Source organism: Sinocyclocheilus grahami, unplaced genomic scaffold (genome assembly GCF_001515645.1).
Source record: "Sinocyclocheilus grahami isolate Dianchi unplaced genomic scaffold, SAMN03320097.WGS_v1.1 scaffold1312.1, whole genome shotgun sequence".
NCBI classification, from domain to species: domain Eukaryota; kingdom Metazoa; phylum Chordata; class Actinopteri; order Cypriniformes; family Cyprinidae; genus Sinocyclocheilus; species Sinocyclocheilus grahami.
The window spans coordinates 408,602-430,729 of NW_015506491.1; the positions used below are offsets into that span (position 1 = coordinate 408,602).

The 22,128-nt window shown below is 43.2% G+C and overlaps 1 protein-coding gene across 3 annotated transcripts; it reads left to right on the forward strand.

Annotated features, from left to right (window-relative positions):
* The first annotated feature begins 1,023 nt into the window (after positions 1-1,023).
* Positions 1,024-19,425, forward strand: pacsin2 (protein kinase C and casein kinase substrate in neurons 2). 3 transcript variants are annotated; one of them, XM_016255107.1, is made up of 11 exons: positions 1,024-1,173; positions 7,986-8,040; positions 8,122-8,278; positions 10,397-10,632; positions 11,546-11,698; positions 12,981-13,156; positions 13,383-13,503; positions 15,099-15,223; positions 17,057-17,233; positions 17,516-17,700; positions 18,565-19,425. In XM_016255107.1, the coding sequence occupies exons 2-11, from the start codon at positions 7,987-7,989 to the stop codon at positions 18,675-18,677; spliced, it is 1,497 nt and encodes a 498-aa protein (XP_016110593.1). In that variant the 5' UTR covers positions 1,024-1,173; position 7,986; the 3' UTR covers positions 18,678-19,425. The 3 variants fall into 3 exon arrangements, with proteins under 3 accessions (XP_016110593.1, XP_016110594.1, XP_016110595.1); XM_016255108.1 differs by lacking the exon at positions 17,057-17,233 and having other exon boundaries at positions 17,513-17,700; XM_016255109.1 differs by lacking the exon at positions 17,057-17,233.
* The last annotated feature ends 2,703 nt before the right edge of the window (positions 19,426-22,128 follow it).

Sequence of the window (22,128 nt, forward strand, 5' to 3'; positions counted from 1 at the left end):
AGGGAGTGTGAGTGTGTGTGTGGGTGTGTGTGTGTCTGTGTGTGTGTGTGTTTAGGGAGTGTGAGTGTGTGTGTGGGTGTGTGTGTGTCTGTGTGTGTGTGTGTTTAGGGAGTGTGAGTGTGTGTGTGGGTGTGTGTGTGTCTGTGTGTGTGTGTGTTTAGGGAGTGTGAGTGTGTGTGTGGGTGTGTGTGTGTCTGTGTGTGTGTGTGTTTAGGGAGTGTGAGTGTGTGTGTGGGTGTGTGTGTGTCTGTGTGTGTGTGTGTTTAGGGAGTGTGAGTGTGTGTGTGGGTGTGTGTGTGTCTGTGTGTGTGTGTGTTTAGGGAGTGTGAGTGTGTGTGTGGGTGTGTGTGTGTCTGTGTGTGTGTGTGTTTAGGGAGTGTGAGTGTGTGTGTGGGTGTGTGTGTGTCTGTGTGTGTGTGTGTTTAGGGAGTGTGAGTGTGTGTGTGGGTGTGTGTGTGTCTGTGTGTGTGTGTGTTTAGGGAGTGTGAGTGTGTGTGTGGGTGTGTGTGTGTCTGTGTGTGTGTGTGTTTAGGGAGTGTGAGTGTGTGTGTGGGTGTGTGTGTGTCTGTGTTTGTGTGTGTGTGTGTGTGTGTAAGAGAATGAGTATGTGTTTAGTGTGAGTGTGTGTGTGTGTGTTTAGTGTGTGTGTGTAAGAGAATGAGTGTGTGTTTAGTGTGTGTGTGTTTAGTGGGTGTGTGTTTAGTGTGAGTGTGTTTAGTGTGTGTGTGTGTGTGTGTGTGTAAGAGAGTGAGTGTGTGTGTTTAGTGTGTGTGTGTGTGTGTAAGAGAATGAGTGTGTGAGTGTGTGTGTGTTTAGTGTGAGTGGGTGTTTAGTGTGAGTGTGTGTTTAGTGTGTGTGTTTAGTGTGTGTGTTTAGTGTGTGTGTTTAGTGTGTGTGTTTAGTGTGTGTGTTTAGTGTGTGTGTTTAGTGTGTGTGTTTAGTGTGTGTGTTTAGTGTGTGTGTTTAGTGTGTGTGTTTAGTGTGTGTGTTTAGTGTGTGTGTGTGTTTAGTGTGTGTGTGTGTTTAGTGAGCTGCGCGCGCGGCGGGGATGTGACGTCAGAGAGGTGCGCCTCCGCCGCTCAGTCAGTCAGTCAGTCAGTCAGTCGTTGAATATCGATGAAAAACGGGGAAAGTCGGGCTCTCGTCGACAGATCTGGACCGAAACGCACTCAGGTGAGGATAACCCCCGCGCTCGCGGTGACTGCAGGGCTGGGGGACACTTCGCGCACTTCTGGCGCAGTCTGTGGAAACTTCTGGACGCGGTTGTCGCGGGTCGCGGGCTCTCGCGAGCGTGTCGGGTCGTGTCTGGCTGTCATCACACGTTTATCATCATGTGGCGCGTTATGTGTTTAATGTGAGCGTTTAAAGCGGCGTCCGTCTTTCTCGTGACGCTGTGAGCCGCCGCTGATTTCTGCTTTCACACACACACACACACACACTCACACACACACACACACACACACACACACACACACACACACACACACACATCTCTCTCACACACACACACACACACACACTCTCTCTCTCACACTCTCACACTACAGAACACACACACACACTCTCTCACACTCACACTACAGAACACACACACACTCACACACACACACACTCTCTCACTCACTCACACTACAGAACACACACACTCTCTCTCACACACACACACACACACTACAGAACACACACACTCTCTCACACACACTCTCACACTACAGAACACACACACTCTCTCTCACACACACACACACACACTACAGAACACACACACTCTCTCACACACACTCTCACACTACAGAACACACACACTCTCTCTCACACACACACACACACACTACAGAACACACACACTCTCTCACACACACTCTCACACTACAGAACACACACACTCTCTCTCACACACACACACACACACTACAGAACACACACACTCTCTCACACACACTCTCACACTACAGAACACACACACTCTCTCTCACACACACACACACACACTACAGAACACACACACTCTCTCACACACACTCTCACACTACAGAACACACACACTCTCTCTCACACACACACACACACACTACAGAACACACACACTCTCTCACACACACTCTCACACTACAGAACACACACACTCTCTCTCACACACACACACACACACTACAGAACACACACACTCTCTCACACACACTCTCACACTACAGAACACACACACTCTCTCTCACACACACACACACACACTACAGAACACACACACTCTCTCACACACACTCTCACACTACAGAACACACACACTCTCTCTCACACACACACACACACACTACAGAACACACACACTCTCTCACACACACTCTCACACTACAGAACACACACACTCTCTCTCACACACACACACACACACTACAGAACACACACACTCTCTCACACACACTCTCACACTACAGAACACACACACTCTCTCTCACACACACACACACACACTACAGAACACACACACTCTCTCACACACACTCTCACACTACAGAACACACACACTCTCTCTCACACACACACACACACACTACAGAACACACACACTCTCTCACACACACTCTCACACTACAGAACACACACACTCTCTCTCACACACACACACACACACTACAGAACACACACACTCTCTCACACACACTCTCACACTACAGAACACACACACTCTCTCTCACACACACACACACACACTACAGAACACACACACTCTCTCACACACACTCTCACACTACAGAACACACACACTCTCTCTCACACACACACACACACACTACAGAACACACACACTCTCTCACACACACTCTCACACTACAGAACACACACACTCTCTCTCACACACACACACACACACTACAGAACACACACACTCTCTCACACACACTCTCACACTACAGAACACACACACTCTCTCTCACACACACACACACACACTACAGAACACACACACTCTCTCACACACACTCTCACACTACAGAACACACACACTCTCTCTCACACACACACACACACACTACAGAACACACACACTCTCTCACACACACTCTCACACTACAGAACACACACACTCTCTCTCACACACACACACACACACTACAGAACACACACACTCTCTCACACACACTCTCACACTACAGAACACACACACTCTCTCTCACACACACACACACACACTACAGAACACACACACTCTCTCACACACACTCTCACACTACAGAACACACACACTCTCTCTCACACACACACACACACACTACAGAACACACACACTCTCTCACACACACTCTCACACTACAGAACACACACACTCTCTCTCACACACACACACACACACTACAGAACACACACACTCTCTCACACACACTCTCACACTACAGAACACACACACTCTCTCTCACACACACACACACACACTACAGAACACACACACTCTCTCACACACACTCTCACACTACAGAACACACACACTCTCTCTCACACACACACACACACACTACAGAACACACACACTCTCTCACACACACTCTCACACTACAGAACACACACACTCTCTCTCACACACACACACACACACTACAGAACACACACACTCTCTCACACACACTCTCACACTACAGAACACACACACTCTCTCTCACACACACACACACACACTACAGAACACACACACTCTCTCACACACACTCTCACACTACAGAACACACACACTCTCTCTCACACACACACACACACACTACAGAACACACACACTCTCTCACACACACTCTCACACTACAGAACACACACACTCTCTCTCACACACACACACACACACTACAGAACACACACACTCTCTCACACACACTCTCACACTACAGAACACACACACTCTCTCTCACACACACACACACACACTACAGAACACACACACTCTCTCACACACACTCTCACACTACAGAACACACACACTCTCTCTCACACACACACACACACACTACAGAACACACACACTCTCTCACACACACTCTCACACTACAGAACACACACACTCTCTCTCACACACACACACACACACTACAGAACACACACACTCTCTCACACACACTCTCACACTACAGAACACACACACTCTCTCTCACACACACACACACACACTACAGAACACACACACTCTCTCACACACACTCTCACACTACAGAACACACACACTCTCTCTCACACACACACACACACACTACAGAACACACACACTCACACACACACACTCACACTACAGAACACACACACACTCTCACACTACAGAACACACACACTCTCTCTCACACACACACACACACACTACAGAACACACACACTCTCTCACACACACTCTCACACTACAGAACACACACACTCTCTCACACACACTCTCACACTACAGAACACACACACTCTCTCTCACACACACACACACACACTACAGAACACATTCAGGGCGGGGCGCGTTCTCTCCCGCTGCTTCCTCTGAGGCTTCCGCGGTTCGGCTCTGCACTGCTGCTAAGTTTAGTTGTGTTTAACTTGGTTAGTTTGGTCTCCTTCAAGTCAGTCCAGAAGCGAGAAGCTGCTGACTCTGAGGTTGTTGTCGCTGTGGCGTCATAACGCGGCACAGTGACGTCACACGTGTGTGCGCGCGCGGATTCGGCCTTACAGATGTCACTCACAACAGGTTTTATCACCACTGTCATTTATGAAAGCCTTTTCAATGGTTAGTGTGTGTGTGTGTGTGTGTGTGTGTGTAACTGCATCAGGGTGGTGTTGGATGATAAAGCATGTGTGACTCTGTTGTTCTCGCTCTGTTCAGTGAAACAGTGAAGCTGCAGCTGTCATTGACCAGCATTTTCTCGCTCGCTCACACTCGCACTCACACACACACTCTCTCTCTCTCGCTCTCTCACACACACTCACACACACTCACACACACACTCTCTCTCTCTCACACTCACACACTCTCTCTCTCTCTCACACACTCTCGCTCTCTCTCACACACACACACACACTCTCTCTCTCTCTCTCTCACACACTCTCTCTCACACACACTCACACACACACTCACTCACACACTCTCTCTCTCTCTCTCTCACACACTCTCTCTCACACACACTCACACACACACTCACTCACACACTCTCTCTCTCTCTCTCTCACACACTCTCTCTCACACACACTCACACACACACTCACTCACACACTCTCTCTCTCTCTCTCTCACACACTCTCTCTCACACACACTCACACACACACTCACTCACACACTCTCTCTCTCTCTCTCTCACACACTCTCTCTCACACACACTCACACACACACTCACTCACACACTCTCTCTCTCTCTCTCTCACACACTCTCTCTCACACACACTCACACACACACTCACTCACACACTCTCTCTCTCTCTCTCTCACACACTCTCTCTCACACACACTCACACACACACTCACTCACACACTCTCTCTCTCTCTCTCTCACACACTCTCTCTCACACACACTCACACACACACTCACTCACACACTCTCTCTCTCTCTCTCTCACACACTCTCTCTCACACACACTCACACACACACTCACTCACACACTCTCTCTCTCTCTCTCTCACACACTCTCTCTCACACACACTCACACACACACTCACTCACACACTCTCTCTCTCTCTCTCTCACACACTCTCTCTCACACACACTCACACACACACTCACTCACACACTCTCTCTCTCTCTCTCTCACACACTCTCTCTCACACACACTCACACACACACTCACTCACACACTCTCTCTCTCTCTCTCTCACACACTCTCTCTCACACACACTCACACACACACTCACTCACACACTCTCTCTCTCTCTCTCTCACACACTCTCTCTCACACACACTCACACACACACTCACTCACACACTCTCTCTCTCTCTCTCTCACACACACGCACACTCACTCACACACACACACACACACTCACTCTCACACACACACACACTCACACACACACACACACACACACACACTCTTACTCACACACACACACACTCTTACTCACACACACTCTCACTTACACACACACACACACACACACACAGCTGATATGTCAGACGATCAAGACGATACTGACCCGCAAGCTCACATCTCAGTAGGAGTTTTCCATTGGATTACAGCAGGAAATAAGCTCTGTGACCAGCGAATTCACACACTCTTTATTCATCGTGATAATCTTCACAAATGAGCACAGTGTTTATGAGTTCTAAACACAATCAGCAGAAGTGAAAAGCCAAACCTAACACAACGGTCAGATCAGCAGCTCTTCCAGTCTTTCTTCAGAAGCTTCTCTGTTCGGCTCTCACACTGAGAGATCTGATCCTGTAATGCTGCTGGAGTTATTCACTCATGGAAACTGTGAGTTTGCTGTGTGTCAAAGCGGCTTACGGCGGCTCAGGAATGCTGCGGGAAGAATGGCAGGAATTTCCATCACTTCCCTGGAAAGAGTGTCACATGTTTACAGCGCTCATGTTCAGCTGAACTGAAACTCTGGAGCGTTTCTCTTCATGTTTTCAGTCGTTGTGTCTCCTGGACAGAGTTTCAGTGCTTGATCGCACGCCGAGCTGAACATTAAGAACCGCTTCTCAGCTCCTGAAGCGCTGTAAAACACTGAGACTGTGTACTGGAGTTAATGATATGTTCAGATGTTTTCCATGATCGCTGTAGTGGTTCACTAGCAAGTGACTCTTATGAGGCGGATCGTTTTAGTGAGTTAGCTCTGTGATTCACTAATGACTCAGAATAATCGTTAAATTGACTCCTTAAGTGGAATCAGATTTGCATGTTTAAAGACGTCTAACATGTGCCAAGCAGATAAAAGAGTAAAAGAAAAGGATGATTTGAATGCAGATTGTCCCACATTTGGTTTTTGGTTGTACCACTGAAAATGTGTACAATTAAACTTGCTTTTGTAGCCGTATTGAGATCCCAGTATCTCTGGAAATCAAAGCATGTAGGGCCTTAAAAAGGAAGATGCCAAAGGAAAAGTTTGTTTAGAACTAAAATCTAAAAGCATATGAAGATATCTTAAAGATTTCTTTAGTTAGAGTCACACAAACATCAGGAAAAGGCACAAGAAGTGCTATTTCCCCATTTTCGATCTGTCACCATTGGCACATAATGCAACAAAGATTGCTAACGTCAACAGCGTTGACTAATAGAGCTACCAATCTCTGTGTGAAAGGAACATTTTGATGCTGCCATCTTTCTGAAGTCATTTTTAACCCCCTGTAATGTGGCTCTGAATCTCAGGTGAAAATGGCTATTTTATCCTCCTCTACAAAATAGTGCATTACTCAGTAAATAAATATTCCTCCATGACATTTAATATTTTGGCGTTCTTCTTCAATTATGTATTTGACCAGAAAAATATGATCAAATCAAAACCTTTAGCTGGGGACCCCTAGTGGATTTGACCCAGGTTTCAATAATTTATTTATTTATTTTTACATTTGCATTTGTGTGACTGGCGCACCTTTACATTGGACACCGTTTCATACCCAAATCTATTATCTTTTTAATATTTTTGTCACTTAACTGTTCGGGTTCAGTGAGATGTTTAATGTTTCTGAATGAAGTCTCTTGGCTGCATTTATTTGAACAAAAATACAGTAGAAACGGTGAAACATTATTAGAATGTAAAACAGCTGTTTTCTATGTGAATCTCTGTTAAACTGTAATGTATTTCTGTGATGCGCAGCTGTATTTTCAGCATCATTACTCCAGTCTTCAGTGTCACATGATCTTCAGAAATCAGTGTAATATGCTGATTATTATCAATGTTGACAACAGTTGTGCTGGCCAATATGTTTGTGAAAACTGATACATTTTATTTTTCAGTATTTTTTGGCGAAATCAAAAGAACAGCATTTATTTGACGCAGAAATCGCTTGTGAACATCATCTCTTGTTGTTGTGTTTCAGCATGTCAGACTTGACCGACTCTCTGGTGGACGTCTCCAGCGACAGCTTCTGGGAGGTGCGTAGCGCAGCGCTCGTCTGAGCGTGTTTCTCTGCTAGCGTTGTGTGTTTGTAACGCTCGCGTGTCTCCCTCCGTCAGGTGGGCAACTACAAGCGGGCGGTGAAGCGCGTGGATGATGGGAACCGGCTGTGTAACGACCTGATGAACTGTCTGCACGAGCGCGCGCGCATAGAGAAGAGCTACGCCACGCAGCTCACCGAGTGGGCCAAGCGCTGGAGACAGCTGGTGGAGAAAGGTGCCTAAACACACACTGATCCATCGACAGTCCAGAAAACACTTCACACAGCTGCGCGTCTGACGCTGGGGCAACGTCTCTATCTTTAGATCACACTAGTCAGGCTGCTGAGTGTGACCTCACTTCCCCTAAACACACCGTAACGGGCTGCTGGCCGGATTGTGGATCTTCTGAGGAAACCGTATAGTGTGGAAGTGAAAGCCAAGCTGTGCTTCTCAAGAGGGGAACAGTGATCACACTTACTGTAATACGAGATCTGTGTGTTTAAAAGCTTAAACTTCCTCTAACAGCACTGTGAACGTCAAACTACACGCCTTACGTGTCACGACATGCTCCACTAACCCATTTCAAGCACTGTCGGTCATGTTTTCCACTTATTCTTTCTAAAAAACATTACCTGTTTATGAAGAAGAATCAAAATAGTCAACCTCCGTATGTCCCATCCAATCAGAATCTAGAGTCTGAACACTGTTTTGTGATGTTAATATGAATGTTTTGAGTCGTCAGGTTTGAACTCATAAAGTAAATCAGTTTATAGACTGAATCATTCGTTTGAAATGAATCAGCTGATGTTTTGCTTCGAGTCTGCTTTGCTGCAGATGTTCAGGGCAGATCTTTGGCTCTTGTATCAGCGTTGCGTAATGCTCATTCAGATAACATGGCAGTGCTGTTTCCTGATAATGTGCTGTTATCTTGGGTTCATAACATTCCTATTTCCAACTTGCTCAGTTTGCACTCAGCATTGTTCCCTTCAGTTCAGTTTATCAGTCCCTCATTCAGTGTAGTGAAAGATGCTGTGTTGTTTCTTGATAGAGCACACGCAGTTATCGTCTGGTGTTAGCTAAAGACCGTATTTAAATGTGGCCATGGTAGCAGAGAGTCAACACAGAGGTGTTTCCGTTCTGACTGGCTTTCTTTTTTTCATACCTTGTGGCTTACGTTGCACTTTTCTGCTCATACTTTAAGCTACTTCAATCTCTCTGGTGAGGCTTTCTCAAACCAGCATCACAGACAGACCTTTTAGTTATGTGTTGTGAATATATTTCAAATCAAAGTTCAAATCAATATCACACGATGACGTTTTAATGGTTAGGCCATAAACAATTTATCAGTAATGAAAGCCTGGAAGTTTCTAGTAATCCTGAAGACTTTGATAAGCTGTGCTTTCTTAGGGCTGGAGGAGGGCTGCGCAATTAATCACATTTCTAATCGCGATTACATAATCGAATTTAAAGCGGCAATTAATCGTTCAAAGTCCACTTACGTTATAATGTGTGCGTAAGAGGTGTTTTCATCTTTCTTTAGGTTATCTTAAGGGTTTTTCCATAGTTTAAATTTTAGTTTTAGTATAATATTATAATACCATGCATATTTTTACTTTTTGTTTATTTAAAGAAGAAACCAATCCAAAGTATATTTGACATTTGAGGCTTAATACTAAAGAAAAGCAATAAAGGTTTTTCAGTTCGAGTGTTTTCAGCTTGTTTATTTTCATATAGAAATATGGCATGCAGTTCAAACAATGGTATAAACATCATTCATTGTAAATTGTGATAATCGTAATTAATAGTCGCAATTACAATTTCAAGGGAATAATCGACACCATTTCCGTCATGATTGTGCAGCCCTAGGCTGGAGCTAAACTCTGCAGAACAGTAGCCCTCCGGGATCAGGTTTGGACACCCCTGATTTAGAGTGTGTGTGCCTCAATAGGTTAGTAGTAGCTTGTTATGAGACCTTCATGTTCGCCAAACACTTATCAATGTGTCCAGATGAGTGTAGCACCCTCCCTTTTGCTTAATCTCAGTTTTGCTCTCTTGAGGTTATAGGTCATCCACAGCCGGTCCATCGGGAGTGTTTACAGCAGGGTATGATCCTGCAAGACCGCACACAATGAGAATATCAGAGGGCCCAGGACCGAACCCTGTGGTACTCCTGGGAAACTAACGTCTGTTAATGCTGTTTTTGAAAAGTGCTTGTGACCCAGAGATGTTCTTGAGTCTCAAATCAGCTTATTAGGAGCAAACAGGACAACATGTGGATGAAGTAGCACAAACGCAGCAGTATCATTGGATCGGATCGTCTGAATAAAGGTCTTGTCTGTGTCGTCTCCTCTAGGGCCTCAGTACGGGACGGTGGAGCGAGCGTGGTTCGCTCTGATGACCGAGGCCGAGAAGGTGAGCGACCTGCACATGGAGGTGAAGACTGCACTGACGGGGGAGGACTTGGAGAAAGTCAAGAACTGGCAGAAGGATGCTTACCACAAACAGATGATTGGTGGCTTCAAGGAGACCAAAGAAGCAGAAGATGGCTTTCGCAAGGCACAGAAACCCTGGGCCAAGAAACTCAAGGAGGTACAAGCACAACAACTCCACACATTCAGCAAACACGGGCTTAACGCTGTCAGGAAGCTTCAGGGCATGTGGTACAGTGTGTTCAATTTATTTGTAGAATAAATATGGGTGTGTTCAACTTAATTGTACATGAGACTGTTTAGTACATCACCCACAATGCATACTCTGTTTGCTGGATTATGCTACATTTCTTCAATGCAGAATCATTTGAGAAAGATCTGTTAATTAATAAATAGTTATTATAAATATTACTAGTTATAATTCATTAATATTTACTATCCCCACCACCAAACCAGCAGGACCATAATCATTGTTCTTCTGATTCCTTAAAAAAAAAAACTTAAATATCTATACTTATGATTCGTTAAAGTTACTCTGTTTCTTGTTCCTTAGAAGTCTTAGGAATTTCTTATTTCTAAATAAGAAATTATTCTTATTATTCCTTAAAGAAACATAATTCTAACTCTTAAAAATTATTTCACCTTACATTCCTGAAAAACGTTCCTTAAAAATGATTCTACTTCTGATTTCTTAAATAAAAAGCCTTTTCTTAAAAAAAAATTCTTATTCCTTAAAAAACAAGTAAAAAAAATCTACTTCTGATTCCTTCAATTTTTTGATTCACTTTGGATTAAAAATGTTTGCAAATAATATTCATGAATAATAAATAGGCCTAACCATTACATCTGTCAGTGCGGTCATCAGAACGAAGATGTGCATGTTTATGCTTTTGAGGGCTTGAGTGTAAATTTGCGTTTTATTTGTTCTGCCATGTGTGCGAGATTGGTGTGGCCCAAAAACATCTGCAAGGTGTCCATGCATGCATGCATGCATGCCCTCTGTGCTGGTGTTCTCTGATGCATTATGAATACATTACTGTAGTATGTTTGGCTCACTGTAATGATGACGGCAGGTGGATACGATGAAGAAGGCCTACCACATCGCCTGTAAGGAGGAGAAAACCGCCACCAGTCGAGAGAGCTCAAGCAAGCTGGATAATAACAACCCAGAGGCCCAGAAGAAGCTGCAGGAGAAAGTGGAGAAGTGCCAGCAGGAAGTTCAGAAGGTCAGTGCTTTCTTCAACCACAAACCGCCTCTCTCTGATGTTCCTTTAAGACTCCTGTATGCAGATGAGCTCTCTGTTGATTGGCTAACTGCTTCCCTTGAATTGAGATGTAATGGGCTCTCTATAGTGTTTTGCAGTGTTTTCACTGGAGAGGAACCTATGACAAAGTGAAAGTTCCTGTATGTTTATATAGAGCCTCAAACTCTTATTTTAAAATAACTAGAGGCATCCTGTGTTTCATCATGTAAGCCTTGTAATATCTCATGTTTGGAGTGATTGTGGACAAAGCAGCGCTATGACAGGTCTTGTGTTTTCGTGGTGTCTGAAGGCTTGGTCAAAGTCTCGTTCCAGGAAAGCCTTTTCACTTGGTGGCCATATTTGCAGAGCCTCCAGGCAGCTATTTCAATAAGCTCATATCTGCTTGAATAGACCATGAAAACTATCTAAATATCATATTTCAGATCAACCGTCTCTTAAATTTTGTGTGTATTTCACATTTCAAATTGGCAGCAAAATCTAACTCTTATAAATGTTGTTCGGCTCAAATAGTGTTAAAAGAGCATATATTTCAATAATGCATTTCAAATGAACAATAAAATCCGCCTTTGATGTGTATTTTATATTTTAGTACAAGTACAATTAGCAACTAAAATTCTGTATCATAAATGTTTAATGCTTAAATAGCGTTAGAAAAATTGTATATTTTACATTTCAGAAACATTCCAAATCAGTAAAATCTCTTAAATGTTGTTTTTACACTCAAATAGCATTTTCACTTTCTTTTTACGTTTCAATCGTGTAACTGTAAGAAAATCTGAGTTTAACAGACTTATAAATGTTTTTGTTGAAACGGCATTAATCACTGAAACTCAGATGGACTTTTTCAAACTCAAAGAGCATTAAGAAAATCTGTATTTTGGCCTATATTTCCATACATTTGCACTATAAATTAGCAACGAAATCTGACGTTAACTGTATCATCATTTTTTTTTTCATGCTTAGAAAATGGTATATTTTCTATTTCAATAACATTTCAAATCAGAAACAAAATCTGTCATGAACTGTCTCATAAATGTTGTTTTTATGCCAAAATATAGCATTAAAAATGCATTTGATATTCATACAATGTTATACAATAGCACGTCAGTTTAACAACAAAAGTCATGAACTGTCTCATTGTTTTTACCCCCAAATAGCTTAAAAAAAAGCATATATTTCAGGTCAGTCGAGCCAGTCTGCATCTGCAGTGTTTGTGACTGCGTGTGTTTGTGTGCTGTTGCAGACGCAGGAGCGCTACAGGAAGTCTCTGGAGGAGCTGGATAAGGTGACCCCTCAGTACATGGAGAACATGGAGCAGGTGTTCGAACAGTGGCAGCAGTTTGAGGACAAGAGACTGCGCTTCTTCAGAGAGCTGCTGCTGGGCGTCAAGCAGCACCTCGACCTCTCCTCCAATCACAAGTGAGCACCTGACCGCTGTCATGTCATCTGCATATCTACGCCTGGGTTAAGGCCGAAGGGCGGTTTGTCGTCATTTGCATAGAGAAGCACAGGAGCGCTGTTATTGAAACCAGCATGCAAAGCGCTGGAATGAGTCACTCTTCTCATGCAAACCCTCCTGCTGTGATAGTCTGCTAGCTGATATTCTCACACGAATGACGGCGTGTTAAACGTCTCTCTCCTTCAGGTACTCGACTGTCTATAATACACTGGAAGACACGCTCCAGGCAGCCGACGCACAGGAAGACCTCAAGTGGTTCCGCTCCAACAACGGGCCCGGCATGCCCATGAACTGGCCTCAGTTTGAGGTACGAGACGCACAGAGACACACATGTGACTTTCTCCTGCGGATCACAGAACATACAGAGAACGTGAACAGGGCTGACAAACACCAAAAATGACGCACAAGCACCATAAAAGTGTCATAGCAACGGTTCATATGACTCATAGTCAGTGTCTTCTGAAGTCATACGATGCTTTTTGTGAGGAACAGACTGAAATTTAAGACGTTATTCATTCATTCTGCCAGGATAATGTTATTGACCTCACATAGCATTAGTCTAACATGAGCACTAATGAAATTTAAGAGCTCTGGTGGAGGGAAAGGTTTTCAGTTGACATAATTAAAAAGTCTAAATCATTAGATGCTGCCATAATTCTGAGGTAAATAGTCAAAAGAACAAGATTAAAAAGTCATGAAATATGTAGTCGTAATTGTAAAAAAGCTACATTTAATTGTAAAAAGTTTAAAGCATGAGATACTGTCACAATTAGCCATAATTATGAGATAAATAGTTGAAAGAACAAGGTAAATAGCTAAAATCGTGAGATACTAAGTCATAACTACAAAAAAAGGGTAAATATAATTTTAAAAAGATGAAATCGTGAGATAATGTCATAATTATGAGCTAAATAGTCAAAAGAATGAGATAAAAACCCGAAATCGTGAGATATTACGTCATAGTTATAACAAGTCTAAATGTAAATTCATTAAGTTGAAATCATGAGATACTGTCATAATCATAAAACACTAAGCCATAATTATGAGATAAATACTCAGAAGAACAAGATAAAAAGTCAAAATCATGAAATGTTAGTCGTAATTATAAAAAGCTAAATGTAATTGTAAAAAGTTGAAATCATGAGATACTAAGTCATGAGAAATAAGTTGAAATTTAGAAATCGAAATCATGATACTGTCATAATTATGAGATACTGTACTGAGATAGAATGAGATAAATATTTAAAGTCGTGAAATACTAAGACATAACTATAAAAAGGTAAATATAATTGTATGTTCTAAGTTGAAATCATGAGATACGGTCATAATTATGAGATAAATAGCCAAAAGAACGAGATAATCATGAGATACTGTCACAATTATAAAACACTAAGCCCTAATTATGAGATAAATAGTCAAAATCATTAAATATTAGTTCTAATTATAAAAAGCTAAATGTAATTATAAAAAGTTGAAATCATGAGATATTGTCATCATTATGAGACACCAAGTCATAATTATGAGATAAATAGCCAAAATCGTCAGATACTAAGTAATAATTATGAAAAAGCTAAATGTGATTAAAAGAGTTGAAATCAAGAGGTACTAAAGTTGAAATTGAGAAGTCAAAATCATGAAGTACAGTCATAATTATGAGATACTTAGTCCGTGGTGGAGGGAAAGGTTTTCAGAGCGTAAAGTCCTAAATTTCCGTCTGTTCCTCACACAAAGCATGGTGTGAATTCACAAGTGTTAGAAAGAACAACTGATTTGATTAATGGTGCTTTTTGTCATTTTGGAGTTTGATCTCCATCCACTTTGACTGTGTGAAACCAGAAGCTTAAAGCTGTTTCATACATTGATTAGAAAAGATTTGAATGTGTGTGTGTGTGTGGGGTGCAGGAATGGTCCATGGACTTGAACCGAACGCTCAGTCGACGGGAAACCAAGAGGAAACACACTGATGGAGTCACTCTGACGGGGATCAGTCAAACCACAGAACAGACCTCAAAAGCCAGCAGCAGCAGGTGAGCAGAAGCACGTCAGTTATCTAGCGAGTGAATCAGTGCGCTCGCGTGCAGGCGTGTCACTACAGTGTGAGATCATGTGTGACGGTGTGTGTACTCGAGTGAATGCTCATCATGATTGAGCCCAGCACAGACTCGCATGCTTTCTCCTCACTGACTCGACACTTGACCTCTGTTTCCTGTTCCTGAGCTTCTCCTGGGGCTCATTTACATAAACATCCCAACTCAGAATCTCAGAAGAGCAGAGAGAAATGGTTTCAAGTGCATTCGGGGAAAGAAAGAAATGTGTCCCATTTCTGCCACCTACGCATACATTGGTTAATTGTAAGTTGAAAAGTCAAAATTAGAGCTCGACCGATATATCGTTTTGCCGATATTATCGGCCGATATGAATTTTTTTTTTACAGAACATATAGCGCAGATAAAATGCTTGAAATGGTGCAATTACTTAGTTTGTCCAGCAGAGCGCGCTCCATTGAGGGCTCCTCGAGCTGAAGTGATCCCCCCGAATTTGGTGGAGATCCACCGGCGCGTTCGTGAGATAGTGACACCAGCCAACACTTTCCCTTCAGTAAGGAGGTCTCTTGTTCAGGCAGCATTCACGCGTGGTCTTATTCGACCGTAAGTGCCCTGCGAAGTGGACTTCACATGAAATTCCACCATGATTCCAGTTCCAAGGGAACGTACACGTTACATTCAAAGGGCATTAAAGTGTGCGAGACGTGAATTTATATTTAGGGATGCACCGAATGTCCGGCAACCGCAGTGTGGAACTAGGGCTGGGTATCGATTCAGATGTTCCAATTCGATTCGATTTCGATTTTCAAGCTTTCGATTCGATTTCGATTCGACTATATGAATGAATATAGATTTAATACGAATCCTAAATTTATAAATGAACAGTGAACATAAGATTACAAATGGTTAATTAATAAAAGGAAATTAAGAGCCACAAACCTGTATATTAAACACTTTTTATTTTAGGTACACTTGGGTATGGGTGTCATAATTATGACTGAGTATCTCATAACTAAGAATTATTTTCATATTAATGACAGTATCTCATTATTTTGACTTTTGACTTCAGGAGGATTTTGACTTTTTATCTTACTATTTTGATTTAAGTGATTATGACTTGGTATCTCATAATATTGAGTCGGGTCATAATTGTAATTCCCCAAAGCAAGATTTGTTGTTTTCATCAGTCAGATCAGGTGCTCATGAACCCGAGGCTCAGAGTCAACAAGCGTTTATAAACAAGCATCATGTGATCATATTGTGATGTATGTTAATCTGAAACCAGTTCTGTCAGGTTAGCATCTGACACTAGCTCTGTCTGCTGCGTCACACCGGTGTGTCTGTTAGCGCTGGTTAGTGCTGGTTCTGGTGATGTGTGAAATGTTGTGTCTGATGTGTGTGAGAGAGAGAGGTGTGTGTGTGTTTGTGAGAGAGAGTTGTGGATGTGTGTGTGTGTGTCTGTGTGTGAGACATGTATGTGTGTGTGTGTGTGTGTGTGTGTGTTTGTGAGAGAGAGTTGTGGATGTGTGTGTGTGTGTGTCTGTGTGTGAGACATGTATGTGTGTGTGTGTGTGTGTTTGTGTGTGTGTCTGTGTGTGTGTGAGAGACATCTGTGTGTGTGTGTGTTTGTGTGTGTGTCTGTGTGTGAGAGATGTGTCTGTGTGTGTGTGAGAGACATCTGTGTGTGTGTCTGTGTGTGTGTGAGAGACGTGTGTGTGTGTATGTGTGAGAGAGATGTGTGTGTGTGTGTGTGAGAGATGTGTGAGAGATGTGTGTGTGTGTGTGTGTGATGTAACACTGTCTCTGTGTTGTTAGCATGGCTGTGGCCAGTAGCTCAGAAGCAGCATGCTTGAACCCGTTTGATGAGGATGATGATGGCGAGGAGGAGGATGAGGAAGAGCCGGCGCCAGTGGCAGTGGCAGTGGCAGTGGCAGTGGAGCGGCCCAAGAGGAGCCCGGTCGCTGTCAAACGAGAGGAAGTGACAGCACAAACGTTGGTGACCTCACAGCCTCCTCTCTCAGTCTCTGTCTGTTTGCTTGTGTTTCTGCTGCTGGTTTCTTTCAGGTCCTGTGTGTGTCTCTGCATGGCTTCTGATGACACACACGTGACCTCACACACACACAGCGGCTCACAGCCTCACGTGACATGATTACACAGAATATGTTGACAGACTGATGAATCTCAGACCAGCAGGAGTGTCATGTGCGGTTGAGCCGCTCTGGATCTGTCTCGTGGGTTTGAGTCTGAAGTGTGTGGTGTCTCCTCTCCTCTCAGCGCTGGTCCTGTAGAGAAGACGGCGGCCGACGGCTCCGATGAGGAGGCAGGCAATCCCTTCGCGTCCGCTAACGCTAACGGCAATCCGTTCGAGGACGAGCTGCCTTCAGCGGAGGTGTGTGTGCCGGTGCGCGCCCTATACGACTACGACGGACAGGAGCAGGACGAGCTCACCTTCAAAGCAGGTATAACTGATTACATGTCAGTGGGATTACGTGATCAGGTTACAGAAATGGGTAACACTTTATTTAAGGTGTCCTTGTTACACACGTTACATGCACATACTATTCAATAACAATTAATTATGCATAATTACATGCAAGTAACCCTAACCATATAGTAAGTACATGTAGTTAATTAATATTACTCAGTACTTAAATACATAATTATACTGTAACAAGGACACCTTAAAATAAAGTGCAACCCAAAAATGAAGTACTTGTAATTAGATTAAATTACTTGTAATCAGACTACAATAACGTTTTTATTGATCACGTGATTACATATTATTCACACAATACTAATAAATTATTCAAAATATCTTCTCCCTAGCTCTTCTTTTTCATCTTTTAAATGTTCCTAGAATTGTCATAATTCTTGTGACATACTGTCCAAAAACTCAAGCTCACTGAAGATGAGTAAAACACAAGCAACAGGACAAAAACTACAATAAATAAATGCTACATACGTTGTATAAATGAATCAAAAACACTTTCACTGTGTAAATTAGATTTCTTACTATGAAAGTTACGAAAGAGATTTAGTGGAGAGCAGTGAGCGGTTTTCTTTCACTGATGTTTGATTAACATGAAGGACAGACAGCAGGAATATTAGACTGCTGTCACTTTAAGAGCTAACATCCTGTTCCACATGCGTCGTCTTTCTCAGCTGTTCACTCTCACTAAAGACCTAAACGATGGGCATTTTGACACATATAAGTGTGTGTATTTAACCGTTCAAGGCCAATAAAGCAAGAAAAATACTCCTGTGTAATCTCCCCAGCAGCACTATGACTCTCTGTGCCTGAAGTGCTTGTGTTGTGATTCCAGGAGATCAGCTGATGAAGATGGGCGAGGAGGACGAGCAGGGCTGGTGTAAAGGACGCCTGAGCGACGGCACCGTGGGCCTCTACCCCGCCAACTACGTGGAGGACCGGGAGTGACCTCCGAAGCAGCCACACAGCCACACTAGAGCTGACTTCACGCGTTGCAGTCGATCAGAAACAGACGTGCGCTCGGGGTCGGCTGTATTTTAAAGAGATTTTTACCAATGCTGTTTGCTTTTAGGAACACAATCGATGCGGATGGACACCATGATTTTATGGCTCTGACCTGTTGAATTGAGTCGGCTCCACCTGACCTCTGTGGGTTTTTAGGATGGGGGTCGGCTGGATCTGGATGTGCACTGGATGACATGCTGTAGATTACTGTGTGTGTGTGTGTGTGTGTGTGTGGCTTCATAAGCTGGTCCAGAGCGCAGATGCTGTGATCACAATGCGAATGTTACAGCATATGAATGTTGATGCGTGTAAATATGAATCGGACGCCGAGTCTTGTTTCTCTCAGGTGTCGCTGCGTTAAACACAGTTACAGATGCAGTTCAGTGTGTGTTGCCATGGTTTTTCACGGTTGTTCAGCGCTGAAACGGATCGAACGAGTTGAATATTGCTGTTCACGTCAGGTGGCGCGTTTGGTTCGAGACGTCGCATGACAAAACTCAGTTACACACTTTATTGGCGTTTATTCACTTTTGTATATTGTCAAGCGGACAATAAATGAATTGGTTACATTTCTTGAATTATTCTTTTTCGGTTTAAAATATATATAAATATACACAAACACTTATACAAACTACAATTTTTTTTCTTTATTTTAATCATTTCTTCATGTTCGATAACAGTCAATATTAAATCTACATATAATTAATATGCATACGACAAATAAATAAAAATTATTAGTGCGTTGTACTCTGTGCTGCTGTTTTGCATTATATATTTTTATTATATATACATATATCAAACCATTTGGTTTTACCCATAAAAAGCAAAAAATAAAAATAAAATGTGTGATAATTTTTTTCTTTCCTTCACTTTTTCCATTGCTTGAATTATTCTTTTCTGTTTTAAATATATATTTTTCATGTTTATATATATATATATATATATATTAGTGCTGTCAAGCGATTAATGGCATCCAAAATAAAGTTTTTGTTTACTTAATGTGTATACTGTGTATATTTATTATGTATATATAAATACTCACACATACAGTATATATTTACATGCATATATTTATATTCATATAATTTATATAATATATAAACATTTTTCTGAAATATATACACGCGAGGCGAGAACAGGTGAGTGCGAGAGTTTCCACACGCCGCATGTTTGACAAACATGTTTTTACACGAATCATTCCTCATTGCTATTATTAAACGAGCTTTATAACTCAAAACAGATGTCCTGATTCACACTGAGTTTTGATTTGAGGTTTCTAAACGTGTTGTGTAGAAACTAACCTGTGTTGTAATTGTACAGAACAGAGCGAAAATATTCAAATAAGCGGGAAAATGGAACGTGTGTTAAAATGTGTGACTGTTGAAATGTTTCTATCTGATTCATTATTAGGTCATTTGAAGGCGGATAGACTGTTGACTCAGAAATTTGCCATTAAGCAATATGGTGCAGTCAGGTGTGTTTTGACTGCTCTGTGAAGAACCCCAGCTGAGCGAACATCACCTACGGTGTTTTTCTCTGCACTGCTCAGGGACTCACCGCTCACTGGGAGTTCACCTGTCCTTCGTCAGGTAAACGCTACACACTCACCCGTCCTTCGTCAGGTAAACGCTACACACTCACCCGTCCTTCGTCAGGTAAACGCTACACACTCACCCGTCCTTCGTCAGGTAAACGCTACACACTCACCCGTCCTTCGTCAGGTAAACGCTACACACTCACCCGTCCTTCGTCAGGTAAACGCTACACACTCACCCGTCCTTCGTCAGGTAAACGCTACACACTCACCCGTCCTTCGTCAGGTAAACGCTACACACTCACCCGTCCTTCGTCAGGTAAACGCTACACACTCACCCGTCCTTCGTCAGGTAAACGCTACACACTCACCCGTCCTTCGTCAGGTAAACGCTACACACTCACCCGTCCTTCGTCAGGTAAACGCTACACACTCACCCGTCCTTCGTCAGGTAAACGCTACACACTCACCCGTCCTTCGTCAGGTAAACGCTACACACTCACCCGTCCTTCGTCAGGTAAACGCTACACACTCACCCGTCCTTCGTCAGGTAAACGCTACACACTCACCCGTCCTTCGTCAGGTAAACGCTACACACTCACCCGTCCTTCGTCAGGTAAACGCTACACACTCACCCGTCCTTCGTCAGGTAAACGCTACACACTCACCCGTCCTTCGTCAGGTAAACGCTACACACTCACCCGTCCTTCGTCAGGTAAACGCTACACACTCACCCGTCCTTCGTCAGGTAAACGCTACACACTCACCCGTCCTTCGTCAGGTAAACGCTACACACTCACCCGTCCTTCGTCAGGTAAACGCTACACACTCACCCGTCCTTCGTCAGGTAAACGCTACACACTCACCCGTCCTTCGTCAGGTAAACGCTACACACTCACCCGTCCTTCGTCAGGTAAACGCTACACACTCACCCGTCCTTCGTCAGGTAAACGCTACACACTCACCCGTCCTTCGTCAGGTAAACGCTACACACTCACCCGTCCTTCGTCAGGTAAACGTTACACTCTCACCTGTCCTTCGTCAGGGAAACTTTACACTCTCACCTGTCCTTCGTCAGGGAAACTTTACACACTCACCTGTCCTTCGTCAGGTAAACTTTACACACTCACCCGTCCTTCGTCAGGTAAACTTTACACTCTCACCTGTCCTTCGTCAGGGAAACTTTACACTCTCACCTGTCCTTCGTCAGGTAAACTTTACACACTCACCTGTCCTTCGTCAGGGAAACTTTACACTCTCACCTGTCCTTCGTCAGGTAAACGTTACACTCTCACCTGTCCTTCGTCAGGTAAACTTTACACTCTCACCTGTCCTTCGTCAGGGAAAAATGCCATATAATCCATGAAATTCTACATGAAGGAACAGACAAAACGTCTCCTGACAGTCAATTATGATAAAACCCAACAAGAGGTTCTTACAGTTTTCCCACAGGGGCGATATCACCTACTAAATGTAGAGGTGCACTTATGTTTTCCCCAGAACACAAGTGAAATTTTGCAGATCATTTTATATAATAAAAGATCTCAATCTCAACTTTATTCGCTCAGCCCATCACAACTGTCACAATAAAGCTCCATCAGCGATGCTGCCTCGTGGTCGTGGGGTTCACTTACTTCTTCCACAGCGCTGTCAGTGTTTCTGCAGTGACACTCGTTGCTGAGATGAATTCTTCTCACCGCTGTTGCAGGTCCACTGAGCTGGACTCGAACTGGTTCTGGTTCCAGCTGCGCTGTATGCAGGTGGGAGGCAATGCCAGCGCGGTGAGTGTCTCTGCTGTCTGTTCTGCCTAATGAAGAAACCAGTGAGCGCTCCACTGATGTATGTGAGGTAATGTGAGTG

Bases quoted from the DNA above. Each gene is read 5' to 3' on its own strand.
- pacsin2 (XM_016255107.1), top strand. From the start codon at position 7,987: ATGTCAGACTTGACCGACTCTCTGGTGGACGTCTCCAGCGACAGCTTC. The intron at 13,504-15,098 runs GTACGAGACGCA...TGTGGGGTGCAG, and splicing joins TGAACTGGCCTCAGTTTGAG to GAATGGTCCATGGACTTGAA. The intron at 17,701-18,564 runs GTATAACTGATT...TTGTGATTCCAG, and splicing joins CGAGCTCACCTTCAAAGCAG to GAGATCAGCTGATGAAGATG.